The sequence below is a fragment of the Haliotis cracherodii genome, unplaced genomic scaffold, assembly GCF_022045235.1.
Source record: "Haliotis cracherodii isolate W230 unplaced genomic scaffold, xgHalCrac1.p SCAF_3, whole genome shotgun sequence".
Taxonomy (NCBI): Eukaryota; Metazoa; Mollusca; class Gastropoda; order Lepetellida; family Haliotidae; genus Haliotis; species Haliotis cracherodii.
This window is the reverse complement of record NW_027266286.1, coordinates 50,644,678-50,670,966: the sequence shown is the minus strand read 5'-3', so window position 1 is coordinate 50,670,966 and position 26,289 is coordinate 50,644,678. Positions and strand designations below refer to the sequence as shown.

Here is a 26,289-nt window from a genome sequence, read left to right as displayed (position 1 = left end):
CGTAAGAAAGAGGAAAAAAATCAAACTGCCGATTGCATTGTATTAAATATGTGTAATCAGAAAAAGTATCTTTTTTGATTACAACATATCAACAAATTACCCTATGGTCTTAGAAGTTCATAAATACACTCACCTGCGAACGCAAGCAAAACGCAAAAGTAGAGCTCCCTGCTCGCCATACTGACTTGCTTCCGTCAAGCGTTGTGCGATGTGCCTGGCTCCAGGTACACGACACGCTTTTACTCCAATACCGCCGTGAGGGCAGGTCGAAGGTCACACTACAGATGTGTGGCTGAGGGATATCTGTGTTCGCGGGGAAGTTGCAGGCTTTGCGCTATGTACTGACAGAACCAGTTTTACGACAGTCTCGCGGTAATGGAAGCCAGAAATTCACTGGGACATTGTGCGCTGTCTGGCTGTAATATATCGTGGTGGAATTGTTTATCGAAAATGATACAACAATGATACTTCGTTCGCGGGGGAAAGTGATATTGATCTTTAACTGTTCTTTGGTAGTATCTGTGTCAACTAAACACATTTAAATTAGAGAATGACAGCAAAGAATGGAGGGCGACAGCAGGGTTACTCGGTATACTGTTAAACTTCTCACTTCTTTACTCCACGTTTAATAAGCGCAGACACTGTACATGCACGTGCAAATCATGTTTTTTCGCATTCTCGATATCTCCATCTTACATGAACTTGAACTCTTCCACTCCCAATGGTACACAAAATGAAAAGGTAAATTTCCCCATTTCAGGATAAGGGACCTGCTGGGATTTTGTCGGATAAAGAAATTATGCTTCAGACTTAAAAAAGAAGAAATTACCTGCCACAAAAATTACATTGATGCAGAGTTTGTGTTTGTTTTTTTTCTTTAAAAAAACAGGCTTATAGTTTAAAATGAAAAAATATCTGGTTTTGTAGCTGTAGCTGAAAAATCTCAATACAAATCCAATACATTCTACACCAGCACTAAGCTATGCTGGTCTGTCTTGTCAAGTGAACAGGTACTGTACACAGATCGAAGACTGACCAATCAGTAAGGCCATATTGTCAACAACATAAAAAAAAGAGAATTATTTCAATACATCTCGGTTATCAATGAATTCACATGACAACACCCCACCCCCATTGGGCTAAATGAGTGAGTCGGGGAGGATGTGCGTATTTCAGTCGATGTTTTATTGTTTGTTTATTTGTTGTTTAACGCCGCACTATTTAACGCCAGCTATATGACGGTGGTCTGTAAAAAATCTAGTCTGGACCAGACTATCCAGTGATTGATATCATGAGCATCGATCCACGCAATTGGGATACGATGACATGCATCAACCAAGTCAACGAGCCTAACCACCCGATCCTGTTAGTCGCCTCTTACGACAAGCATAATCGCCTTTTACGACAAGCATGGGTTGCTGAATACCTATTCTACCCCGAATCTTTACGGGTCCAGTAATTAGTGGTGAAAACCGGAGCTAGTCTCGAGGAACATAATTAGCGGATCCTGGGAGTAAGGGACACAACTCATCACCTTTTTAAACCAAACACAGAAATGTATATCTATATTCTAGTGCTCGATGTATTGACCTTGTCGATGCTTCTGTTGTCTGAAGGATGAACATTAGCAGTGAATCTTCATATCGTTCTTTGATGACAAGGTGGCCCAGTTGGCAAAGGCGATGCTATTTGCTGAGCAGAGTTGAGTCTCTTAGCCCTGCAATAGTCAAGACTCCGCCCCGATTTTGATCCTTTGGTAGTCAGCAATGTGCGCCTGCTCGTGAGGAAACGTCTACCTCACTGTCGACTTTCCCACCTATACCCACTGTGATAGAACTGAAATCCAACTCGGGGCTAAACTCAGTTATCTTACGTGCTTGAGTTTGTGTGAACACCGCTTTGAACAGTATTCCAGTTATATCATAGGGGACGTCAGCTTTGCGACATCTCTTCTGATCACATTGTCACTTCCGACTGTGATGTCACGTCAATGACAATGACATGCATCGACAATGACATGCATCAACCAAGTCAGCCAGCCCGACAACCCGACCCTGTTAACTCTTACGACAAGCACAGTCGCTTTTTATGGCAAGCATGGGTTGCTGAAGACCTATTCTAACCCGGATCTTCACCTTCTGAAACTGCTGATGGTTATGTCTTCATCAGAGAAAGTCTTGCAGGAGATGAAAAGTCATTTCCAGTGTCCCCTGTGTGGTTCTGTAGCCTTTAGATACCTGAGTGCACGAATAGGACAAAGGAGATGGTCTGGAAGATCAGCTGTCTTGGCCATATCCCATGGATAGTGTAGTGTCTGTGATACAGTGGTCCGCAGTATGGACTTCTGATTGGCAACACAGTCCAGGAACGGGCTCACGGTAACAGTGCTCCAATCCTCGGCATGAATAAGAGTTGAATAGTTTAGTGAGTTCCGAGACTCGAGACGCTGTGGCAATAGCAAGAAGGAATGCAGTACATATATTTCTTTCTATCCTTATTTAATGTAGCTTGGGCCAAAGGATCAAACAATTCTGTGAGAAGGCCTGCTAGAACTGCTGATAGATTCCATTTAGGAAAGATCCAGGGTGATCTTACATCATAGGAAAAGATCGCATGAGTTTATTTATAGTGTGATGATATCCGACAGGTAATCCATCAAAATGATCAGTGTAGAGCTGATCTGTATCCTTCTATTTTATGTCGCTGCGAGCGTAGAAGTAATAAACAGTCGGCCACCATGAAAATAGTTACAGTTCTATCTCCCAGACCTTGTCGTTGTTTCCACTGGACGAACGTGTTCCATCAGTTGTCATAAATGAGGGATGAAGATGTTCTCCAAGACTGACATAGACTTGAAGTTTGTGATTGAGGCACAGATATCCAGATGTGGTGTGTCCCATACCGATGTTATCCATGAAGAATGAAGTGACCACTCTGTTGCCACTATTCTTCCACGGTGGGAAAGACTATTTGCTAAGATGTTCAATTTTCAGGGAATATGTCTGGCTTCTATCCAGCAGCAGATGGAGTCTGCCAAGGCAAAGAGTCATACATAGCTTCTCGTTAAATATCTTGGGAACTGTTATGGGATGAGACAAAACCATTCTCTTGTCATGATCTGAAACTTTTCTAGAACATAATGGGGATAATAACTGTTGTCTCTGTGTCCACAATAGCTGGGAAGACATCCATGTCTGAGTAGCGATTAGGCCCTCCAGCATACGGACAATGGTATCTAGCAGGCATTAGTCCAACTTGGCTCATTCTATTAGGAAATGATGTGTCTCAAGTAATTCTTCATAGGAATTCCAGCAACAAACCAGTTAACGTATGCTCCAGTGTCCATAGAGTACTTGTTTGCTGCTACAAAATCCTTCAATTGTGCTGATGGTAACGTGATTTTCGTATTTGGAGAAGAGACCAGTTAACACCCAGAAGTGAAGTAGCATGACCCTAGGTATCCGTAGTCATCATGATTAAGCTGACACGCCGTGATATAATTGGAATACTGTTAAAAGCGGCGTTAAACCCAACTCACTCACTCACTCACTCATCATGGGGTGTCAGTGGTCTCCGAGCATGTCCTCGTCCGACGGTGACCAGGATTCCAGAATGAACAGAGTCCATGGAGTCGGTGATCTCCTGCTTAGGCTAACAGAGCCCAGATGGTAAACTTGTTCTTCAAGAGATTAATTAGGGTTGTCAACTATGAGAACTGTATCCCGCCTGATGCCCGAAGCAAAAACCGACCTATACGGTTGACTGTGAATCAGATGTCCTCTCAGACGGCCGTACGGCCTTGGTGACGGACATGTTGGGCTGCCCTTGCGTCTGTCCCCCATGCCCCCTTTTGGCCGGGGAATGCTTCTTAGCCTGTTCCATATGATGATGCTTCAGCTGCTCCACCTCCGTTGTAATGGCTGCAAGTTGAGAATCAAACAAAGATTCCATCACCGTATTCTGCATTATTAATAGTTCCAGCATAAATGTTAGGTTTAGGAGACAGTACAGGTTCAGAGGAAGTGGTGGAGGCAGGATGACTCACAGTTTTCCAAGCCTTACGAGATTCTAAAGTTGATGTTCACTCCAGCACACACAGGAAAGAAGTGAGGATTTTCTCTCCTTGCAAGCTGATTGGTGTCATGTGGTGACAAAAAGTTGTGAAGTTGACAGTGAAGAGGACTTCTGTTGAAAATCTGAAGATATAGTTACAGTGTGATTGCAGCCAAAATACAGGAATTTGGCAATGATGTAATAGAGGTGAGTGAGTATGATTTTCACCGCTATTAGCAATATTCCAGCAATATCCCGGTGGATGACACCAAAAGATGGGCTCAACACATTGTACCCATGTTGGGAATCGAACCCGTGTCTTTGGTGTGACAAGCGAATGCTTTAACCACTAGGCTACATAACCACCCCTGTCATAGAGGTAGAGGATTCATGAGAATAAACGTTATTTTGGTGAAGCTGTGAATGTATATTTCTCTGTTTGGGGCATAACTACATCTTATAGTAGTTGATGTACCCAGTGCATACAGGGTTAACTAATATTGAATGCATTCGGTTCATGATGTACAGACAACAAAGGGTTAACTAAACATGGCTCACTTTGGTTCTTGTGAACAAAGGTTCAACTCAGGGAAAGCAATCGTTCTGGGTACAGACAGTTTGACCCATAGCAGCTGCATTCAGTTCTTGAAGTACAATGGGTTTACTATCTGAGTAGAAATGGCCTACTATCTATGGGTAGGTTTGGATTTGACAAAAAGTCAACCCATTCAGTGCTCGTCAGCATTTGTCTGGTCGAGGCATGAAGCTCTTACTGTACAACAGGATTATCACGCTCCATGTATTGAGAGTGCCACAAAATGTTTATCTGGTATACTTATATTTCAAAGAGTTTTTATTTATTTTGCATCTATTTGTCCTTGCAAATAGGTTTATGGGCATGAAGGTCATGCATGACGTGTGAAAATCCCTGTCAAATTTATTTGTACCAGTTGAGTACATTGATGTCATTCTTAAACTTTGATACCAAGGCAAATTCATGGCATGCCGGATACCTTAAGGGTGGGGGTTGGCACCCTGAGTATTAATAACCTTCTCATTACATGTTTTCCTCTTCATAACCAGGGAAGGGTTAACCAACTCATCTCATCCAGGAATTTGTTCAGAGTTGCTTCCCTTTGGTGTGCCACGAGCTGAAAATTGTTGGTGATTCAAATCCCCAATTCCTTCGTTTGATGTTTAAGGCTACACTAGGCAATAAGCACGCCACATAGTGGAGGCCTGTAAACCTGAACCAAACAAAGTTCAATACAGGTAGGTCTCTTTAATCCGATACTTGTTAATCCGACAATCAGCTTTATGATGACCACTCCATCCACTAAGTAAAAGCACAGGTTGCTGGGACCTAGTCTGACATGGAATCCCTACAGGGTCACAACCACCCACTCCACTTAATACAAGCACAGGTTGCTGGGACCTAGTCTGACATGGAATCCCTACAGGGTCACAATCACCCAATCTACTTAGTACAAGCACAGGTTGCTGGGACCTAGTCTGACATGGAATCCCTACAGGGTCACAATCACCCAATCCACTTAGTGCAAGCACGGGTTGCTGGGACCTATTCTGACATGGAATCCCTACAGGGTCACAACCACCCAATCCACTTAGTGCAAGCACAGGTTGCTGGGACTATCCCTACAGGGCCACAACCACCCAATCCACTTAGTGCAAGCACAGGTTGCTGGGACCTAGTCTGACATGAAATCCCTACAGGGCCACAACCACCCAATCTACTTAGTGCAAGCACAGGTTGCTGGGACCTAGTCTGACATGGAATCCCGACAGGGCCACAACCACCCAATCCACTTAGTGCAAGCTCGGGTTGCTGGGACCTAGTCTGACATGGAATCACGACAGGGCCACAACCACCCAATCCTATAAGTACAAGCACAGGTTGCTGGGACCTAGTCTGACATGGAATCCCTACAGGGCCACAACCACCCAATCTTATAAGTACAAGCACAGGTTGCTGGGACCTAGTCTGACATGGATTCACAACAGGGCCACAACCACCCAATCCACTTAGTGCAAGCACAGGTTGCTGGGACCTAGTGTGACATGGAATCCCGACAGGGTCACAACCACCCAATCCACTTAGTGCAAGCACAGGTTGCTGTGACCTAGTGTGACATGGAATCCCGACAGGGTCACAACCACCCAATCCACTTAGTGCAAGCACGGGTTGCTGGGACCTAGTCTGACATGGAATCCCGACAGGGCCACAATCACCAAATCCACTTAGTGCAAGCACGGGTTGCTGGGACCTAGTCTGACATGGAATCATGACAGGGCCACAACCACCCAATCTACTTAGTGCAAGCACGGGTTGCTTGGACCTAGTCTGACATGGAATCCCTACAGGGTCACAACCACCCAACCCACTATGTACAAGCACAGGTTGCTGGGACCTAGTCTGACATTGAATCACTACAGGGACATAATCATACTGATTATGATCAAACTCATTCAGTCATGACAAGGCTGAAGTACCAATAACTATTCTGCTCCAAATTTGTAGCCTGTTGAATTTTCATGATGTGGATGCCCATAAAACATGGAAAACAATATTTGTACATTTAGACATTTTATTTTGATATTTACAATGCCCAAACATTCTCACAATCACATAGAACAATTATCAACATAATTCTGTACATTGTAACACTTGCTGTGTCAAGCAGGTCAGTCTTTCATTTTTGTTTCATTTGCATTTTCCTGCAGGTCATACACACATTTACAGTCATGACGTTTTCTACAGATTAAAACTTGATTGAAATAAATTTTCCCTGCAATTTGTGGAACGTGTGATCCATAATATACCTCAGGTTGCCAATTGGAAGATACCAATATGTGTTTAAACCTTAAACCAGCAAAACTGTTCAAACATGATACTTTGACTCTTAAATAAGCACACATTATTCCTGTATTGAACTTCACAACTGTACATATAAGCACACCATACACCATCTTCTCGAGGAGTTAACTGACTTTAAAAGTCCAGTTTGCACCCTTGCTGAACTAGGCTGACATCATCGAATTACATTTTGGCTGGGCTAACGAGTCTTTGCATAGTCCAATCTAAATCGCGGAACAAAGTCGATATCCGGTTTGTAAACTGCTATACAGAATTTGGTCGCTTGCAGGATTTGCAAAGCATGTGCACTGCTAACTCAGTGTCAACAGATATTTTCCAATCATTTTATGTTTTAATCAAGGAGTTCACGTGATTTGATGCACTTCGCAAAGTAAGACCTGTTTTATTACAATACACATTTCGATTATCGATTTGACTTGACTGGGCGCCGCCATTTTGTCTTAAGCCAATGTAAGTGATATGAGAGGTGGAATCTGATTGGTCAATGGGAGGGGCATAGAAAAGACATAACTTGTAATAGCCACTGGTGGCGCTCCAATCGAGCCCAGAAATTTCAGCCAAGTTCGGCAAGGATGGAAACTGGACTTTTAGTCAGTTAATTCCCTTGCCTCAGGAAGATGACAATACACAGACTCATCCTGGATCTCAACACCTGGCATCCCCTGCAGGTGTTCTGTATTGCACATTGGTACAGCAAAAACATGTCATTACATCACACAGTATGTCCACAATAGTTTTCCACAATGACAATTAGAAGAACCCATCCTAACACTTGCCGATAACCATGGCATGAAAGGCAATGGTCCCTTTTATGATTGGTGAGCATGCAGATGATGTTGGTCGACTTGGTTGTCTTCAGTCCGTACTGTACACCCTGGTTCTCTGGAGACAGTGAAGTAAGGTTTGCATCCACTGGTCCTCGGACATGATGTCATGACAGCAATCTTCTTTATTTATAACAATCCAAGTTCCAACAGTTCCTTACTTTAGATATTCACACAAGTCATTTTTTTAGAAGCCTGTCAAAGTCAGTTTTGTGAAGATCCACATGAAAGGAGAGTAACAGTGATCTCTCTGTTGCAGCAGTTTCAGCTGCCAGTATGGAGTCGAAGCAGACGTTTGATTCTTCGTATCACTGCCTCTGTGAAACTGTAGTGACTGCGATCTTTCACATAGCACTGTAATAATCAAGTAAGAGTCAAGTATTAAGAATACTATTACAAACAAAATTCCTAATAAATATAGTTTTCAAATAAAGGCCACAAATAAACAGAGCGCTGCTCTTGCTTAAAGTAGTCAGAACAACTTTTTTCATTTGCAAAGATACAAAATGAGAAGAAAACGTTCCACACCATACCTGGTTTATCTCTTGCACTTTCTTCAGCAGTGACTCGCTGATGACAGAGGGCGCTGTTTGCTTGAGAAGGTCAAGGTCATCTCTGGTGACACCGTGAGAAAGTTGTTCGTACTCCGGTTTGATCATGATCTCAGGTTCTGCAGGAGGGACACCACGGACACCAGTCAGGTCTGGGGAGAAACATTCAGACATTTCAACTCAAACAAGTATTTTTAGTTGTTTTACAGAAAATTCAACTTCACTCAAGCTTTACAAACCTATCTGAGACAATGACCATTGTTTTGGATGATACTTGTTTTTCCATAATAACCTCTCCGGAGGCCTTACTTTCCTTTGTAAGACCGGGTATGACGTTTTCCTTTTCCTAGTAAGACCGGTTATGACGTTTTCCTTTTTCTTAGTAAAGTCTGATGAGTTGACTAGCAGATAAAGTTTGTTTCAAAAGTCCAATATAAGACAAGAATTGTAACTTTCATTATGGATGACGGGAATGAAACCCACAACCTCCTGATAGTAGTTAGCAGTCTAAACATCAGACCACGGACCTAGTTGAAGATAGTGGCTCATTAGGAGCTTCCATGTTAAGCATATGTCCTGGCCAGATATTTTATGAGTGTTTCATTAGACTGTCATACCATACTTTTCATACATGATATTAAACAAGTATTGATAATTGTTGTCTCAACAGTTTATAAGCCAGGGAAAACATTACTCCTCGGTGTTGGTTGAAAATGTAAACATTCGAGGTCGGAATAGCTCCTGGGCATTCGGCCCTTGGGCTCTTCCCTCCTCTTCAGGTTTTTATTTTCAACCAAAACCTTGGAGGCGTGGTTTCTCCTATTTATATATCCCAGCCACCTGTAAATAAATGGATTCAAACACTGAATACTGTCATAAGTTGCGGATCCTGACCTGACTTTAATCTCCTCTCACAATGCACTTACCCTGAAGTCTACGTATCTGGTTGTGTCGACGCATGTGTGCCTGGTAGGCTAGAGGTTGCTGGTCCACAGGGATGCAGTGTAGCAGGTAGTATTCCAGGTGACGCCAGATGATGAACAGACAATTCTCTACAACATCTTGCACGTTAAGGAAATATTGACGATGCTCTGACATAAATCGTTGCACAAACCAATGGGTCATCTGCCATCAAATGAAATTATTTCCATCAATGATCAACTTTTGTGTAGCAGCTCCGTTTCACAGAGCTCTTAAAAACCTTTATCATACCTCCATGTCAGAATGATGAGATCTGATTGGTTCACGTGATCTTGATTAAACATTGTATCCCCCCTGTGAGGGAAAATAAATTCTGAGATGGAGAATAAATCCTGTAGACCCCTCCAAGGAGAAGATGTGGATTTCTGTGAGGGAGAATAAATCCCTTATATCCCGCTTTGAAGCAAAAAGCTGCACGCTTTCTCAAGTCAGTGAGAGTCACATGACATAGCACAAGTTTACCTCAGCTTAATCAAACAGCAGTTTTCTATCAATTTTGAATTTGTTTCAATTCTTTTACAATGGCAGATTAAGACATGTTGGTAAGATAAATTTTTAGAAACAGTATCATGAGGATTACATGTGGTTATATGTGTCCCTCGTGAGGTTTCATACCAGGAGCAGGAGGCGTGTGGTACCAAGACCTAGCGCAGGAACGCTGCCAAGACAAACCAGATGGTGAAGTGTCAGTTTTACTCTCCCGTGGCTGGGACCTTTAGAGGAGGAGAAGTGAGTGCACTGCTAACAGATGGATGTACAACAGATGAACAACCCACTACTTAAGGTCAAGCAGACCACATCAAGGTGAGGTACTAACTAATATCACTGAACCTGTTCGTTACACATCAAGGATACACGCATGGTGCTGCAGCTCCTTGGCCTTCTGTGTGATGATGTCCGTCAATCTACTGCGGGCCAGCTCATGGCGCTGCTGGGAAGACATCTTCTCCGTCCCACTCGCACCCGAAAACTGAAACATGACATCAACACACTCAACTTAGGGTAGACACATGGTGAGGCCTTTCACCATTTTATTTGGTTGATTTACAAAACCTTGGTCTAAAATTCATTGTCCAAAAAACCCTTCCAGATTAGTACTGCTACGACTGAATGAAAAACTCATAGGTCACGCCATCACGGAAGTAAGATTGTGAAACAACACCCAAGGATAATTTGTCTTTTGTTAGAATAAAGATTTGTATATATATCATTCACGATCTCTTACAAAAAGCTGTCATAAAATTTTGTGTGTTTTACTCATTTCCCCTCATTGTAAACCACAAAATGAGAGTCCTTTGGGAAAGTCCATGTGAAGGTGAATATGCTGACAGCTGGACCATAGATCCAGGTGGGATTCAAACTCAAACCAGCCTATACTGATGCCACTAAGGGACTCAACTCTTAATGGCAAATGATGCAACCATAGAGCACATAGTCACCCATACTCCTAACATCCAGAAACGCAAAAGGTTTGGTGTCTTATTTTTCTACTTACTAAATGCCTATTAAAGGCCCCATTATTGGCAATACTATTGCTCCATTATATGCAAGCGGGTAAAATGTGGAGGCAAAGGAACCCTACTTCTCAAAGAAACAACAAGAAGTGTTTCATCTGAACCGAGACTGTCCTGACCTGTTTGAGGTCCTCGGAGCTGAGGTCCTGTAGATCTTTGAGTTTCTGGGCGTGCTGCCTGTGACTTTTGTACACCACCAGGAACTGTTCCGCACACTGCTTCAGCAGATACACTATCACCCCCAGGCTCAGGTTCTGGCTCCCGCCAAAACTGGATATGGAGAACTCTGAACACGGAAACACATGGCCAGCATTTAGCAAAAATGTCTTAAAATACCAGGACATCAGAAGTGAGAAGGGTTCAATGCTGCTTTCAACAGTATTTGAGTCTCATCATAGCACACCAACTTAATGAGGAGGGAAGTGACTGAGGTCACAGATGTTTAACAAATTTTTGGTGAGACAAAAGAGTAAATGCTGTCAAATCAAGGATCATAATCAGGGCGAACACAGGATTCCAACTAATAACCAACGGATCCTTGCCGAGCTAAGGGACGCAACACTGCATGCCAAAACTGTTAACTTCAGTTGTGAAAGGGCATTAATGAGTGAATTAACTGGAAGCATTTAGGGCAATTAGATCACAGCTTAAGGCTCTAGTCCAATTGACGTTTGTCATCTGGGTCACATGTAGTATAAATATGTCCCGAAAATGTACTCCAACTCTACACTATACATCAGTGCTGCTTGAGCTGTATGTACAATAAGAGTTACACAAACACAGTGGGTTTGTGGGCATTGAATGGAAAGTGAAAAGTATGCTGATATGCTATTCATGGAACTCTAGTTTTTGTGTGTGTACTAAGACTGATAGAGGACTCATGACAGTACATTATCGGGATAGAAAGGAACATTTGTTAGAACGACATGGCAAGGGGAAATGTACCTTTAATATCCTGATAAAATGCTGTCCCCATCATCTATATATAACTGGGTTAACTATGTCTATGTATCTTATGGAGGCAGTTGGGTAGCCTACTGGTTAAACCGTTCGCTCGTCACACTGAAAACCGGGGTTCGATTCCTGACATGGATACAATGTGTGAAGCCTGTTTCTGGTGTCGTGGAAATATTCAAGTGTGGGCTGCATTACGATGATTCCCTACTATCATCTCACCATCTGCGTCCTGTAGGTCCCGAGCATTTCCTTCCTCCAGACCAGGGCTGAACAGGATCCGGCTGTACTGAGTTGTGGGCCCTGCACATAATCAACAAAAGTGTTTACATTACTTGGTCTTATCTTAGATCATGTAGATGGGAGTATTTTAAATGTTGTCTGAAAACTACTGGAAACATAATCATGCTGTTGTATAATTTGGGAAGGGCAAAACAAATAATCAGAACCAGCAAACAATCTGTAAATCAGATAACATGTTTTGATTTGTACTTACAGCTCTCTTCAAAAACGTACAATTGGGTTAAATTGTTAAGCAATGTTTTTGTACGACTTTTGGAAAGACTTCCTTTGCTGATAAATGATAAAACTTCATATAAATTGACGCTCAAGTTTAGTCCTCATTTTCAAAAGTTCTCAAATGTTGGTCAAATAAGACTCCCAACTCACCCGACTCTGTGAGAAGGGAGCGGCAGTAGGCCACCACATTAGCCGTGACCTCCTGGTATGCTAGCGACACCTTGGCTGCGATGCCCTGGCCCCCTTGATATGTCTGGCTGCTGAGGTTGGTCAGCTGCTTGCTGAAGCGCGGAGAGAAGCTGTAGTGAGACAGGAGAGACAGCATCTGCCTCTGGATGCAGGAGCGGTGTCCGCGGAACTCGATCAGAGCTGTCTCACTGTCCAGGTACTCCGAACCCAGGTCAGCTGTAAGGGAAGAGACAGTTCATGGAGTTCAGTGGCTTACACAATCAGCCAGCACACATGGCTTGCTGGCTAGCTGGCTAGTCGTCCCTGCTAGGTACACTGTAGCTATTTGGTCCATCTAACAATCATGGGTACTGGTGTCCTTTATATCCAAAACTCATAGGGAATTATTAGAAAGTTTCACCTTTCAAAAGTGTTTTGCTGTTGGCAACCCTTCCAATAACTACTTATGAAGTGTTTCTATTCTTGACAAACTTACAACCAGAATGAAGTGCTGGGGACCTATTATACCTGAACATTCAAGAAATGTTTTGTTGGCTGGCAACCTGTCCAAGTACTATCAACATACTGTGGGAATCCTGTTCCATCTTACAACTATACAGGGTACTGGGGAGCATTTCTGCCCAGAATTCAGGGAGATGAATTAGTTAGACTGACCATGGCCAACTTGGTAACTTTTGACACGGTAAAGTCATCCAAATGCATCTGTTCACCTTAGAAACAGTTCCTCCCTACAACATTGTGACTCACTGTGGAAACAGTTCCTCCTCACAACATTGTGACTCACTGTGGAAACAGTTCCTCCTCACAACATTGTGACTCACTGTGGAAACAGTTCCTCCTCATAACATTTTGACTCACTGTGGAAACAGTTCCTCCCTACAACATTGTGACTCACTGTGGAAACAGTTCCTCCCTACAACATTGTGACACACCGTGGAAACAGTTCCTCCCTACAACATTGTGACTCACTGTGGAAACAGTTCCTCCTCACAACATTGTGACTCACTGTGGAAACAGTTCCTCCCTACAACCATGTGACTCACCGTGGAAACAGTTCCTCCTCACAACATTGTGACTCACCGTGGAAACACTTCCTCCCTACAACATTGTGACTCACTGTGGAAACAGTTCCTCCTTACAACATTGTGACTCACTGTGGAAACACTTCCTCCTCACAACATTGTGACTCACTGTGGTAAAACAGTTCCTCCTTACAACATTGTGACTCACCGTGGAAACAGTTCCTCCTCACAACATTGTGACACACTGTGGAAACAGTTCCTCCTCACAACATTGTGACTCACTGTGGAAACAGTTCCTCCTCACAACATTATGACTCACTGTGGAAACAGTTCCTCCTTACAACATTGTGACTCACTGTGGAAACACTTCCTCCTCACAACATTGTGACTCACTGTGGAAACAGTTCCTCCTCACAACATTGTGACTCACAGTGGAAACAGTTCCTCCGTACAACATTGTGACTCACTGTGGAAACAGTTACTCCCTACAACATTGTTACTCACTTTGGAAACAGTTCCTCCCTACAACATTGTTACTCACTGTGGAAACACTTCCTCCCTACAACATTGTGACTCACTGTGGAAACAGTTCCTCCCTACAACATTGTGACTCACTGTGGAAACACTTCCTCCCTACAACATTGTGACTCACAGTGGAAACAGTTCCTCCCTACAACATTGTGACTCACTGTGGAAACAGTTCCTCCTCACAACATTTTGACTCAACGTGGAAACAGTTCCTCCTCACAACATTGTGACTCAACGTGGAAACAGTTCCTCCTTACAACATTGTGACTCACTGTGGAAACAGTTCCTCCCTACAACATTGTGACTCACTGTGGAAACAGTTCCTCCCTACAACATTGTGACTCACTGTGGAAACAGTTCCTCCTCACAACATTGTGACTCACTGTGGAAACAGTTTCTCCTCACAACATTGTGACTCACTGTGGAAACACTTCCTCCCTACAACATTGTGACTCACTGTGGAAACACTTCCTCCTCACAACATTTCGACTCACAGTGGAAACAGTTCCTCCCTACAACATTGTGACTCACTGTGGAAACAGTTCCTCCCTACAACATTGTGACTCACTGTGGAAACAGTACCTCCCTACAACATTGTGACTCACTGTGGAAACAGTTCCTCCCTACAACATTGTGACTCACCGTGGAAACAGTTCCTCCCTACAACATTGTGACTTACTGTGGAAACAGTTCCTCCCTACAACATTGTGACTTACTGTGGAAACAGTTCCTCCCTAAAACATTGTGACTCACTGTGGAAATTGGCCCTGGAGATGACACAGGTGGTGAGAGCCAGCTCTCGCATGGTGGACAGACTCAGGAGGGGCTTCCTGCTGCGTACGATGGTGTTGAAGACGTCGCTGTGGGAGATGATGAACAGCATCACCTGCAAGAGTAGATGTCATCCACAGTTTACATATATGGTGTACATATCACATGCAAAAAAATTTGCAAACCAGGTTTATTAACCTTCTGTTGAAACAAAATACTTGCAGAATTCAATATTTCCCGTTGAAACAAATAAATTGCATGATAATGATTGCCTATATGACAACTGTTAGAAAAAATTATTGTGTATCAGGCTATCACAAAATTTACTTAACAACACTTACATTCAAAAAAGCTTGTGCGACAAACAACCTCGAATAACGATAGATTCCAATGGAACAGCACATTGTGCCTAGTCAATGTATCTTAAACAGTCGCTGATTGGTGATTACAAAAATTGCACCCTTCTTACAATGCTAGATCAAACAAAAATGGCTTCTCAGAGTGGGAGACGCAAGAATAAGAATTGTATACTACTATTCATTCAGTTTTACATGATTTACAAGGATCTTAGTCATCTTAGCGCTAAGATGATCGTAACTCCCATACTTTAACACTGGCTTACGATAGTCGTAGCCTTAAGATCGCTTTGTGGAACAGGGCCCAGGTTATCAAGTTAAAATACCCAAATGTCAAGAAACAGGTGGTTAAAAAAATTGAATACCCTCTAAAAATTGTGGATATCCAATCACAATCAAACCCCTGGGTGAATACCCAAATAACCAAAAGCTTATCTAGAGCTCTGGTCCGGCATGAAGAAATTTGAAATACACCAACATGTCTGATATCTGAAAGCTGTAAATAAAACAATGTTTGTTTTAGTGTCCTTCCCTGACTGTTGTAACCTACCTGAGCTGAATAAACATCCATGTTGTTGTGATCTACCTGAGCTGACAAAGATCAATGTTGTTGTGATCTACCTGAGCTGACAAAGATCCATGTTTTTACGGTTTACCTGAGCCGACAAAGATTCTATGTCGTTGTGATTTACCTGAGATGACAAAGATCCATGTTGTTATGGTTTACCTGAGCTGACAAAGATCTATGTCGTTGTGATTTACCTGAGCTGAACAAGGAGCTATGTTGTTGCGATCTTCCTGAGATGAACAAGGAAACACTTTATTCTGACCTACCTGAGCTGCCACATCCTTGTTCTCCAGCCCGAGGGATGTGAGAATAGCCAGACACAGGTTGAGGGCCGCAAACAGCAGGATGCGATACCTCGCCATCGGACTTGGGATAAACTCATCTCCAGACATATCCTCTATCAACTCCTTCTCTGGGCTACAAGAGAAACAGTTGATGTCAACGCGAAGATCAATCAGGGTACAACAAACAAAGATGATGTCAACAGTTGATGTTCACTCCCAACTCATCAGGGCTACAACAGTTGATGGCAACTCCAACCTAATCAGGGCTACAACAGTTGATGGCAACTCCAACCTCATCAGGGCTACAACAGTTGATGTCAACTCCTACCTCATCAGGGCTACAACAGTTGATGTCAACTCCTACCTCATCAGGGCTACAACAGTTGATGTCAACTCCTACCTCACCAGGGCTACAACAGTTGATGTCAACTCCTACCTCATCAGGGCTACAACAGTTGATGTCAACTCCTACCTCACCAGGGCTACAACGGTTGATGTCAACTCCTACCTCATCAGGGCTACAACAGTTGATGTCAACTCCTACCTCATCAGGGCTACAACAGTTGATGGTAACACCTACCCAGGGCTACAACAGTTGATGTCAACTCCTACCTCATCAGGGCTACAACAGCTGATGGCAACTCCTACCTCACCAGGGCTACACCAGTTGATGTCAACTCCCATGTTATCAGAGCTACAACAGTTGATGTCAACTCCTATGTCTAAACCCTTTTGATGGGTACACAACTACGCTCCCCTCCATGTTTGTGATCATAATGAGGGCTGATATAGTGCTTACCTCTCTGACTCAGGTCGGAGGTCGAAGAAGGCACAGGCTGACAGCTTCTGAAGTATCCCGCATCTCAGCAGCGTGTGCGCCCCTTCTAGCGTCTCTCCCACACGAGTGAGTAGGCTCTGAAAGCAATTCCATCATGATATCAGTTAGAAAAAGGTTAAATACCAGGGCCATATTGTACAAGGCAAATTTTGGCACCTCCATCTCTTGGTATAAAATCTAACACGGGACACAAATTTTAACAACATATACCCCTCAGGGTAATGTTACAACTTATATTGGTAGATCTCTTAAAGGTTAGAACTAATATCACCATAAATCTGTCCCATGCAATAAAAGTTAGAACAAATTCTAAACACTCACCATCTTGGACTGGTATATGTAGAGAGATCGCAGCTGTTCCGGGCTAGTCGCCAGCACTTTCTGCAAATCTGCGTCCTCTGTGAGTAATGAGTCCACCAGGTGCTGGAGGTATCCCTTCTTACTGAGAAAGGAGAGCCACTGTTGGTAATGGTCAATAGACATGACCGTGTCCAGCACACTGAGGGCCAGCATCTGTAACAGCACACACACACATCACTCACTGGCTACATCCTACACCTACAGGAACACACACATCACTCACTGGCTACAACCTACACCTTCGGCAACACGCACATATCACTCATTGGCTACAGCCTACACCTACAGGAACACACACACATCACTCACTGACTACAACCTACACCTACAGGAACACACACACATCACTCACTGACTACAGCCTACACCTACAGCAACACACACACATCACTCATTGCTACAGCCTACACCTTCAGCAACACACACACATCACTCATTGGCTACAGCCTACACCTACAGGAACACACACACATCACTCACTGGCTACATCCTACACCTACAGGAACACACACATCACTCACTGACTACAACCTACACCTTCAGACACACACATCACTCACTGGCTACAACCTACACCTTCAGACACACACATCACTCACTGGCTACAACTTACACCTTCAGCAACACACACACATCACTCATTGGCTACAGCCTACACCTACAGGAACACACACACATCACTCACTGGCTACATCCTACACCTACAGGAACACACACATCACTCACTGACTACAACCTACACCTTCAGACACACACATCACTCACTGGCTACAACCTACACCTTCAGACACACACATCACTCACTGGCTACAACTTACACCTTCAGCAACACACACATCACTCATTAGCTACAACCTATACCTACAGCAACACACACACATCACCCATTGGCTACGACCTACACATAAAGCAACACGCACCATTTAATGGCTACCACACCTTCATCTACAGCAACACACATAAACATCACCCATCAGCTACACCTACACAGCAGCAAACAGACATTTCACTCATTAGCTGTAGCCTACACCTGCAAATGCAGCATATTTCACCAATAAAAAGATAACGTTTAAATATTCAAATTCCAATAAAAAATCCAACCTATCAACCAAGTTACACTCTTTTACAATGTCAATCGGGTAGTGGGAATCTGTCCTGGAATGTATCACACGGATCCCCTCTCCTAACAAATATAGCAACTGTCACCTCTTCTGTCCCCAAATTCACACATGGTGCCTCAAAGTGATCTGTTTTTCAATTACAGTTTGGTGGACAAGTTCCTCACCCTTCCAATATCATGTCCATCACAGGCATCCCGGCAGACCGTCTCCATCAGACTGTCCCCATATGACAAGATGGTGGACAGGTTCTCTTTAGACAGCTGCTCATACTCCGTCTCCTTTGTGCCCAGAACTTGAGACATTCCCTCGCTCTCCTTGCCTGAGGTCGACATAAACAGATTCTTAACCTGTGTTAATGTTCCTTGTATTAGTAGAAAAGAACTTGCACTGGCGACATTAGTGACCAAACTGGTTGTCTCCATTACAAGAGATGATAATTCTCTGATATATGACACATGAATACTCTCTTCCCTTTACTCAATACCTGCAAACATGTTATATGAATGAAAGTATTGTTTGTGTTTGGAACTGTTCAGACAGCTTATTGTAATGACAAAACCTGTTTCTACTTCCGCCTAGATTTTGATTGAGTGACTGCTACAGACTGCACTGCTATCTGTAGGGAGTACAACAGTCACTGTGTTTCTGCCACGACCTACCTTTAGGCTGAGGGACGGCTGCAGGTTTCTGTGCTATCTGAAGGGAGTACAGCAGTCACTGTGTTTCTGCCACGACCTACCTTTAGGCTGAGGGACGGCTGCAGGTTTCTGTGCTATCTGTAGGGAGTACAGCAGTCACTGTGTTTCTGCCACGACCTACCTTTAGGCTGAGGGACGGCTGCAGGTTTCTGTGCTATCTGTAGGGAGCACAGCAGTCACTGTGTTTCTGCCACGACCTACCTTTAGGCTGAGGGACGGCTGCAGGTTTCTGTGCTATCTGTAGGGAGTACAACAGTCACTGTTTCTGCCACGACCTACCTTTAGGCTGAGGAACGGCTGCAGGTTTCTGTGCTATCTGTAGGTAGTACAGCAGTCACTGTGTTTCTGCCACGACCTACCTGTAGGCTGAGGGACGGCTGCAGGTTTCTGTGCTATCTGTAGGGAGCACTGCAGTCACTGTGTTTCTGCCACGACCTACCTTTAGGCTGAGGGACGGCTGCAGGTTTCTGTGCTATCTGTAGGTAGTACAGCAGTCACTGTGTTTCTGCCACGACCTACCTGTAGGCTGAGGGACGGCTGCAGGTTTCTGTGCTATCTGTAGGGAGCACTGCAGTCACTGTGTTTCTGCCACGACCTACCTTTAGGCTGAGGGACGGCTGCAGGTTTCTGTGCTATCTGTAGGTAGTACAGCAGTCACTGTGTTTCTGCCACGACTTACCTTTAGGCTGAGGGATGGCTGCAGGTTTCTGTGCTATCTGTAGGTAGTACAGCTGTCACTGTGTTTCTGCCACGACCTACCTTTAGGCTGAGGGACGGCTGCAGGTTTCTTTGCTATCTGTAGGGAGTACAACAGTCACTGTTTCTGCCACGACCTACCTTTAGGCTGAGGGACGGCTGCAGGTTTCTGTGCTATCTGTAGGTAGTACAGCAGGGCTCCATACAAGTTGGCCCTCACTCGCTGGGCTCCACCACCTGACACACAGCGTACAAGTCAACATGTGTTCTTATATATACATTATTCTGAAAACAGAATTGTACTATAGGCTTGTGGCCTTTCATTTGTTTGTTTGTTGTTTAACGCTGCACTCAGCAATATTCCAGCTATTTCACGGCGATCTGTAAATTATCACGTCTGGACCAGACAATCCAGTGATCGACAACATGAGCATCGATCCAGTATGGAATATAACTAATCTTACCTTACATAAGGTAAAAAGTCTTACTCTTTCAAATATGTGGTCATACAAATATAAAACAGTTTTCAAAGATTGAGCTGTTTAAGTCTTGGACAAAACACTTTTGAGTTGGGTTTAATGCCACATTGAACATTATTTCACGTACATCACAGCTTCTCAGCTCTATGTAGGTCGTTGGTTGGTTTGTTTGTTTTACGCCGCACTCAGCAATATTCAAGCTATAAGACGGCAGCCTGTAAATAACCAAGTCTGGTCCAGACAATCCACTGATTGATATCATGAGCATCGATCCATGGGATCGATGACATGCTTCAACCAAGTCAGCGAGCCTGACCACCCGATCCCGTTAATCGCCTTTTACAACATGCATAGTCGCCTTTTACAGTAAGAATGGGTTGCTTAAGACCTATTGTACCGAGGATCTTCACAGGACTCAATGTAGGTGGAAAGCCAGTCATATATGTTTACCGGCGGAGCTGGGGCTGGCAGACCAAGGTTGATGAATCACAGGGCAGCTAAGGGACACAATTCTGTAAAGCTATTGATAGCAATGGCCTTCTTAATACCACTAGGCTACCTGTGCCCCTTAATTATCTGGTGACAACATCAACATTATGCAGATGAAGCTCACCGGCCCGCAGGATGTAGTCCAGGACGCCCTTCAGCACCATCTGCAGGGAGGAGGCGAAGAGTGTCCTTGACCCCACAGCACTGCCAGCAGACGGCAACACGGACCGGTCCAGCATGGACACATACTGCGTTGTGTTCCTCGCAGCAGCAGAGGTGGAGGGTGCACTGTCAGACAAGAAACACTGTCGCAGATTGGCCATCAGTGTGAGAATGACCCCCGCTACAGGGCCAGTTGATTCAGGCATAGCTTCGTCATCAGCCACCTGTGGAGTAAAGGTTGTCACTGGTGACATGCTGTGAGACGGAAAATTGTTATAACAGACACTAGGATATCGGCTCTATTTTCATATGCCTGGTCAGGTCGGTATATTCACGGTGTTCACCGATGGCTTGTTCCCAATCGCCCCTACACACCTTGACTGTCTTTATGCCTGGTCAGGTCAGTGTAATCACCGATCTCTAGTTCCCCTTCAGCCCTACTCACCTTGACGGTCTCTATGCTTGGTCAGGTCAGGTCCGTATATTCACCGATGACTAGTACCCCCTTGTCCCTACTCCCTATCCCTGGTCAGGTCGGTATATTCACCATGTTCACTAACAACCAGTCCCCTCTTGTCCCTACTCACCTTGACGGTTTCTATCCCTGGTCAGGTCGGTATATTCACCATGTTCACTAACAAACAGTCCCCTCTTGTCCCTACTCACCTTGACGGTTTCTATCCCTGGTCAGGTCGGTATATTCACCATGTTCACTAACAACCAGTCCCCCCTTGTCCCTACTCACCTTGACGGTTTCCATCCCTGGTCAGGTCGGTATATTCACCATGTTCACTAACAACCAGTCCCCCCTTGTCCCTACTCACCTTGACGGTTTCTATCCCTGGTCAGGTCGGTATATTCACCATGTTCACTAACAAACAGTCCCCTCTTGTCCCTACTCACCTTGACGGTTTCTATCCCTGGTCAGGTCGGTATATTCACCATGCTCACTAACAAACAGTCCCCCCCTTGTCCCTACTCACCTTGACGGTTTCTATCCCTGGTCAGGTCAGTATATTCACCATGTTCACTAACAAACAGTCCCCCCCTTGTCCCTACTCACCTTGACGGTCTCTATCCCTGGTCAGGTCGGTATATTCACCATGTTCACTAACAAACAGTCCCCTCTTGTCCCTACTCACCTTGACGGTTTCTATCCCTGGTCAGGTCGGTATATTCACCATGTTCACTAACAAACAGTCCCCCCCTTGTCCCTACTCACCTTGACGGTTTCTATCCCTGGTCAGGTCAGTATATTCACCATGTTCACTAACAACCAGTCCCCCCTTGTCCCTACTCACCTTGTCGGTTTCTATCCCTGGTCAGGTCGGTATATTCACCATGTTCACTAACAAACAGTCCCCTCTTGTCCCTACTCACCTTGACGGTTTCTATCCCTGGTCAGGTCGGTATATTCACCATGTTCACTAACAACCAGTCCCCCCTTGTCCCTACTCACCTTGACGGTTTCTATCCCTGGTCAGGTCGGTATATTCACCATGTTCACTAACAACCAGTCCCCCCTTGTCCCTACTCACCTTGACAGTTTCTATCCCTGGTCAGGTCGGTATATTCACCATGTTCACTAACAAACAGTCCCCTCTTGTCCCTACTCACCTTGACGGTTTCTATCCCTGGTCAGGTCGGTATATTCACCATGTTCACTAACAACCAGTCCCCTCTTGTCCCTACTCACCTTGACGGTTTCTATCCCTGGTCAGGTCGGTATATTCACCATGTTCACTAACAAACAGTCCCCCCCTTGTCCCTACTCACCTTGACGGTTTCTATCCCTGGTCAGGTCAGTATATTCACCATGTTCACTAACAACCAGTCCCCCCTTGTCCCTACTCACCTTGTCGGTTTCTATCCCTGGTCAGGTCGGTATATTCACCATGTTCACTAACAAACAGTCCCCTCTTGTCCCTACTCACCTTGACGGTTTCTATCCCTGGTCAGGTCGGTATATTCACCATGTTCACTAACAACCAGTCCCCCCTTGTCCCTACTCACCTTGACGGTTTCTATCCCTGGTCAGGTCGGTATATTCACCATGTTCACTAACAACCAGTCCCCCCTTGTCCCTACTCACCTTGACAGTTTCTATCCCTGGTCAGGTCGGTATATTCACCATGTTCACTAACAAACAGTCCCCTCTTGTCCCTACTCACCTTGACGGTTTCTATCCCTGGTCAGGTCGGTATATTCACCATGTTCACTAACAACCAGTCCCCCCTTGTCCCTACTCACCTTGACGGTTTCTATCCCTGGTCAGGTCGGTATATTCACCAGTTTCACTAACAACCAATCCCCCCTTGTCCCTACTCACTTTGACCAGCAGGTCCTGCAGCACCTCGAAGATTACCATCTGTCTGACCTCCCCCATGAGCACATCCTCAGGACAGGCCGTCAACAGGACCTCTGTCACCTGTCGCCATGCCTCGAAGGACTGGCGCTTGACGTACAGACTTTCCCTCACAGAGTTCCTGGCTACCACTGTGTTCAGGATGTTCTGGATCTCCTGCAACATCAACATGGAGTGGTTAGGTGAGTGAGTGAGTGGAGTTAAACACCACTGCGAACAGTATTTCAGTTATATCAGGGTGTGTCAGCTTAATGTGGGAGGAAAGCCTGCAGTGATACAAGCCACATTTCCCACGTTGCTGAAACCCACAAACAAATTATGGTGCTGTAGCAGACAGACGGAAACATTTTAGTTTTGAGTGTGCAACAATGGGGTGCTGAATTTTAAAAATTTTTGTTTAATATATTAGGGTCTGTTGCTGGTACATGAGGGTGTGAGAACAATCAATTTGTCGATTTAGCTACCTCTTGAATGAGAGGCCTCTGACCAGCCATCATGGTGCCCTGCTGATTGTTGAGTTCGTTGATGAGGATCCGGCGGAGGTTGCGGACGTCACACACCACCACCCCCGTCTTGGTCTTGGTCTCACAGCTTGTTATCACCTGCTCTATCAGCTTCGGGTCAAAGAAGTCCAGCTGTAGTCCCACAGGAAACTGCTGAGCAAAACTGATGGAGTCCAAGATACAAAGCAGCTTCCGCCGTGTCTGCTGGGCTGTGGGTGAGATTGGAGGGGAGATGTTAAACTGTGTCAGTGTGAGCGTGTACAAGCAGTGTTCCCTTCCCTTGTACTAGCCGTAACCCCTCCCAACACATTCTACAGTCAGTGACCCCACCCCCACACTTGTTCAGTCAGTGACCTCACCATCACACTTGCACAGCCAGTGACACACCCCCTCACCTTGTACAGCCAGTGACCCCTCCCCCACACCTTGTACAGCCAGTGACCCCTCCCCCTCACCTTGTACAGTCTGTGACCCCTCCCCTCACCTTGTACAGCCATTGACCCCTCCCCCACACCTTGTACAGCCAGTGACCCACCCCCACACCTTGTACAGCCAGTGACCCACCCCCACACCTTGTACAGCCAGTGACCCCTCCCCTCACCTTGTACAGCCATTGACCCCTCCCCCACACCTTGTACAGCCAGTGACCCCTCCCCCACACCCTGTACAGCCAGTGACCCACCCCCACACCTTGTACAGCCAGTGACCCCTCCCCCACACCTTGTACAGCAAGTGACCCCTCCCCCACACCTTGTACAGCAAGTGACCCCACCCCCTCACCTTGTACAGCAAGTTACCCCTCCCCCTCACCTTGTACAGCAAGTGACCCCTCCCCTCACCTTGTACAGCAAGTGACCCCTCCCCCACACTTGTACAGCCAGTGACCTCACCCCCTCACCTTATACAGCCAGTGACCCCTCCCCACACATTCTACAGCCAGTGGCCACTCCCTCTCACCTTGTACAGTCAGTGACCCCACCCAAACACTTGTACAGCCAGTGACCTCACCTTAACACTTGCACAGCCAGTGACCCACCCCCTCACTTGCACAGCCAGTGACTCCTCCCCCTCACCTTGTACAGCCAGTGACCCCTCCCCTCACCTTGTACAGCCAGTGACCCCTCCCCACACATTCTACAGCCAGTGACCCCTCCCCTTGTACTGGCCATAACCCCTCCCCCTCACCTTGTACAGCCAGTGACCCCTCCCCCACACCTTGTACAGCAAGTGACCCCACCCCCTCACCTTGTACAGCAAGTTACCCCTCCCCCTCACCTTGTACAGCAAGTGACCCCTCCCCTCACCTTGTACAGCAAGTGACCCCTCCCCCACACTTGTACAGCCAGTGACCTCACCCCCATACCTTGTACAGCAAGTGACCCCTCCCCCATACTTTGTACAGCAAGTGACCCCACCCCCACACTTGTACAGCCAGTGACCTCACCTTGTACAGCCAGTGACCTGTTTTGTCCCCCCAGGAAGGAGCTAGGGCCCCTGTCCCAGGTGGACAAGTCTCCCTCATCTGTACCCACAGGCTGCATGACTGAAAGTTAAACACATTGTTTTACAAGAATATGTTTCCTCAACATGAAATCACATAAAATCCTATTAAATGAGAGCTACAGTTCAAATATTGAGGACGAAACATACGAAAAAAGGAAACATCCTGCAGTTATACCCACCATATGTCTGTTCATCGTCGGTGTCGGCCAGCAGAAGACGAAGGAGACGTTGAGTATGTGAGCGCTGACGATTCAGGGACGTGATTCGCAACTCGATAGCTATCGTCTTGAGCAGCCAGGACTGGTGACTTATCACTGGTTGACCTGGGAAAAGAGGTCATCAAGACTCATATATATTAGTCACAATCATTCAAGGTGTCATCGACTTACAGCTGACGATTCGACCTTAATCAGGACAAGAGTAAATGAATAATTGCACATAAAGAACAATAGAACACACATGCTTATGAATGAGTTATCTGTTGCAGTTTAGGTATCATATTGTTGGCAAATATACTGATAAAGCCAGACAAGATTCACGCACCATATTCTTCTTCCCTGAATGGCAGATGCTGCAGCTGGTTATACAGAAAGTTGTGTGTGGTTCGGAGATATCTCAGAGTTGGCGCTGATGTGTCTTTGTTGGAACACAGTACGTAGATGAGATTGTATCCGAGTTCGGCCAGGCGCGGCGCCTCCATCAGACAGACCGGTCCACTGCGGGCTCCAACACCCTGACCCAGGAATGCCAGCACAGAATGAAGGCAGGTACGTGCAGACCCAAGAATACCTGGAAAACAAATACTTGTGTCAGGCCTAATGAGCTGTTTTACACCTGGAATATTGCTGAGTGGCATTAAAAGAACAAGCAATCAAACATAGTGACAGAGCTTGCAATAGTTAGTGTAATTTACAGGGACTAGACACCTACAGGGAGCCTCCACTCACTGTCCTGTTTGCACTCTATCCCCGAGGAGATGCAAGGACGGATATATGCCTACAAACATTGCTGCTCACAAGAGACACCTAATAAGCATTGTGGGGTCACAATTTGTGGCCTGGTCCA

The 26,289-nt window shown here is 45.3% G+C and overlaps 2 protein-coding genes across 2 annotated transcripts in view; both read right to left on the bottom strand.

Moving 5' to 3' along the window:
- Nucleotides 1-254, bottom strand: part of LOC139474609 (xaa-Pro aminopeptidase 1-like) — a 32,268-nt gene extending 32,014 nt beyond the window's left edge. The window contains exon 1 of the mRNA XM_071257687.1: nt 134-254. Coding sequence (XP_071113788.1) covers nt 134-179 — 46 coding nt within the window. The 5' untranslated portion in view covers nt 180-254. The remainder of the gene's footprint in view (nt 1-133) is intronic.
- Nucleotides 255-7,846: 7,592 nt separating this feature from the next.
- LOC139474084 (nuclear pore complex protein Nup205-like) overlaps nt 7,847-26,289 on the bottom strand; it is a 46,539-nt gene continuing 28,096 nt past the window's right edge. Inside the window, exons 23-41 of the mRNA XM_071256949.1 lie at nt 25,768-26,013; nt 25,404-25,547; nt 25,166-25,264; nt 23,683-23,930; nt 23,183-23,374; nt 20,816-21,077; nt 19,865-19,960; nt 18,494-18,648; nt 17,170-17,361; nt 16,810-16,925; nt 15,993-16,143; nt 14,785-14,917; nt 12,443-12,697; nt 11,996-12,076; nt 10,939-11,105; nt 10,161-10,275; nt 9,251-9,385; nt 8,307-8,476; nt 7,847-8,127 (exon numbers count right to left, since the gene is read on the bottom strand). Coding sequence (XP_071113050.1) covers nt 8,038-8,127; nt 8,307-8,476; nt 9,251-9,385; nt 10,161-10,275; nt 10,939-11,105; nt 11,996-12,076; nt 12,443-12,697; nt 14,785-14,917; nt 15,993-16,143; nt 16,810-16,925; nt 17,170-17,361; nt 18,494-18,648; nt 19,865-19,960; nt 20,816-21,077; nt 23,183-23,374; nt 23,683-23,930; nt 25,166-25,264; nt 25,404-25,547; nt 25,768-26,013 — 3,047 coding nt within the window. The 3' untranslated portion in view covers nt 7,847-8,037. The remainder of the gene's footprint in view (nt 8,128-8,306; nt 8,477-9,250; nt 9,386-10,160; nt 10,276-10,938; nt 11,106-11,995; nt 12,077-12,442; nt 12,698-14,784; nt 14,918-15,992; nt 16,144-16,809; nt 16,926-17,169; nt 17,362-18,493; nt 18,649-19,864; nt 19,961-20,815; nt 21,078-23,182; nt 23,375-23,682; nt 23,931-25,165; nt 25,265-25,403; nt 25,548-25,767; nt 26,014-26,289) is intronic.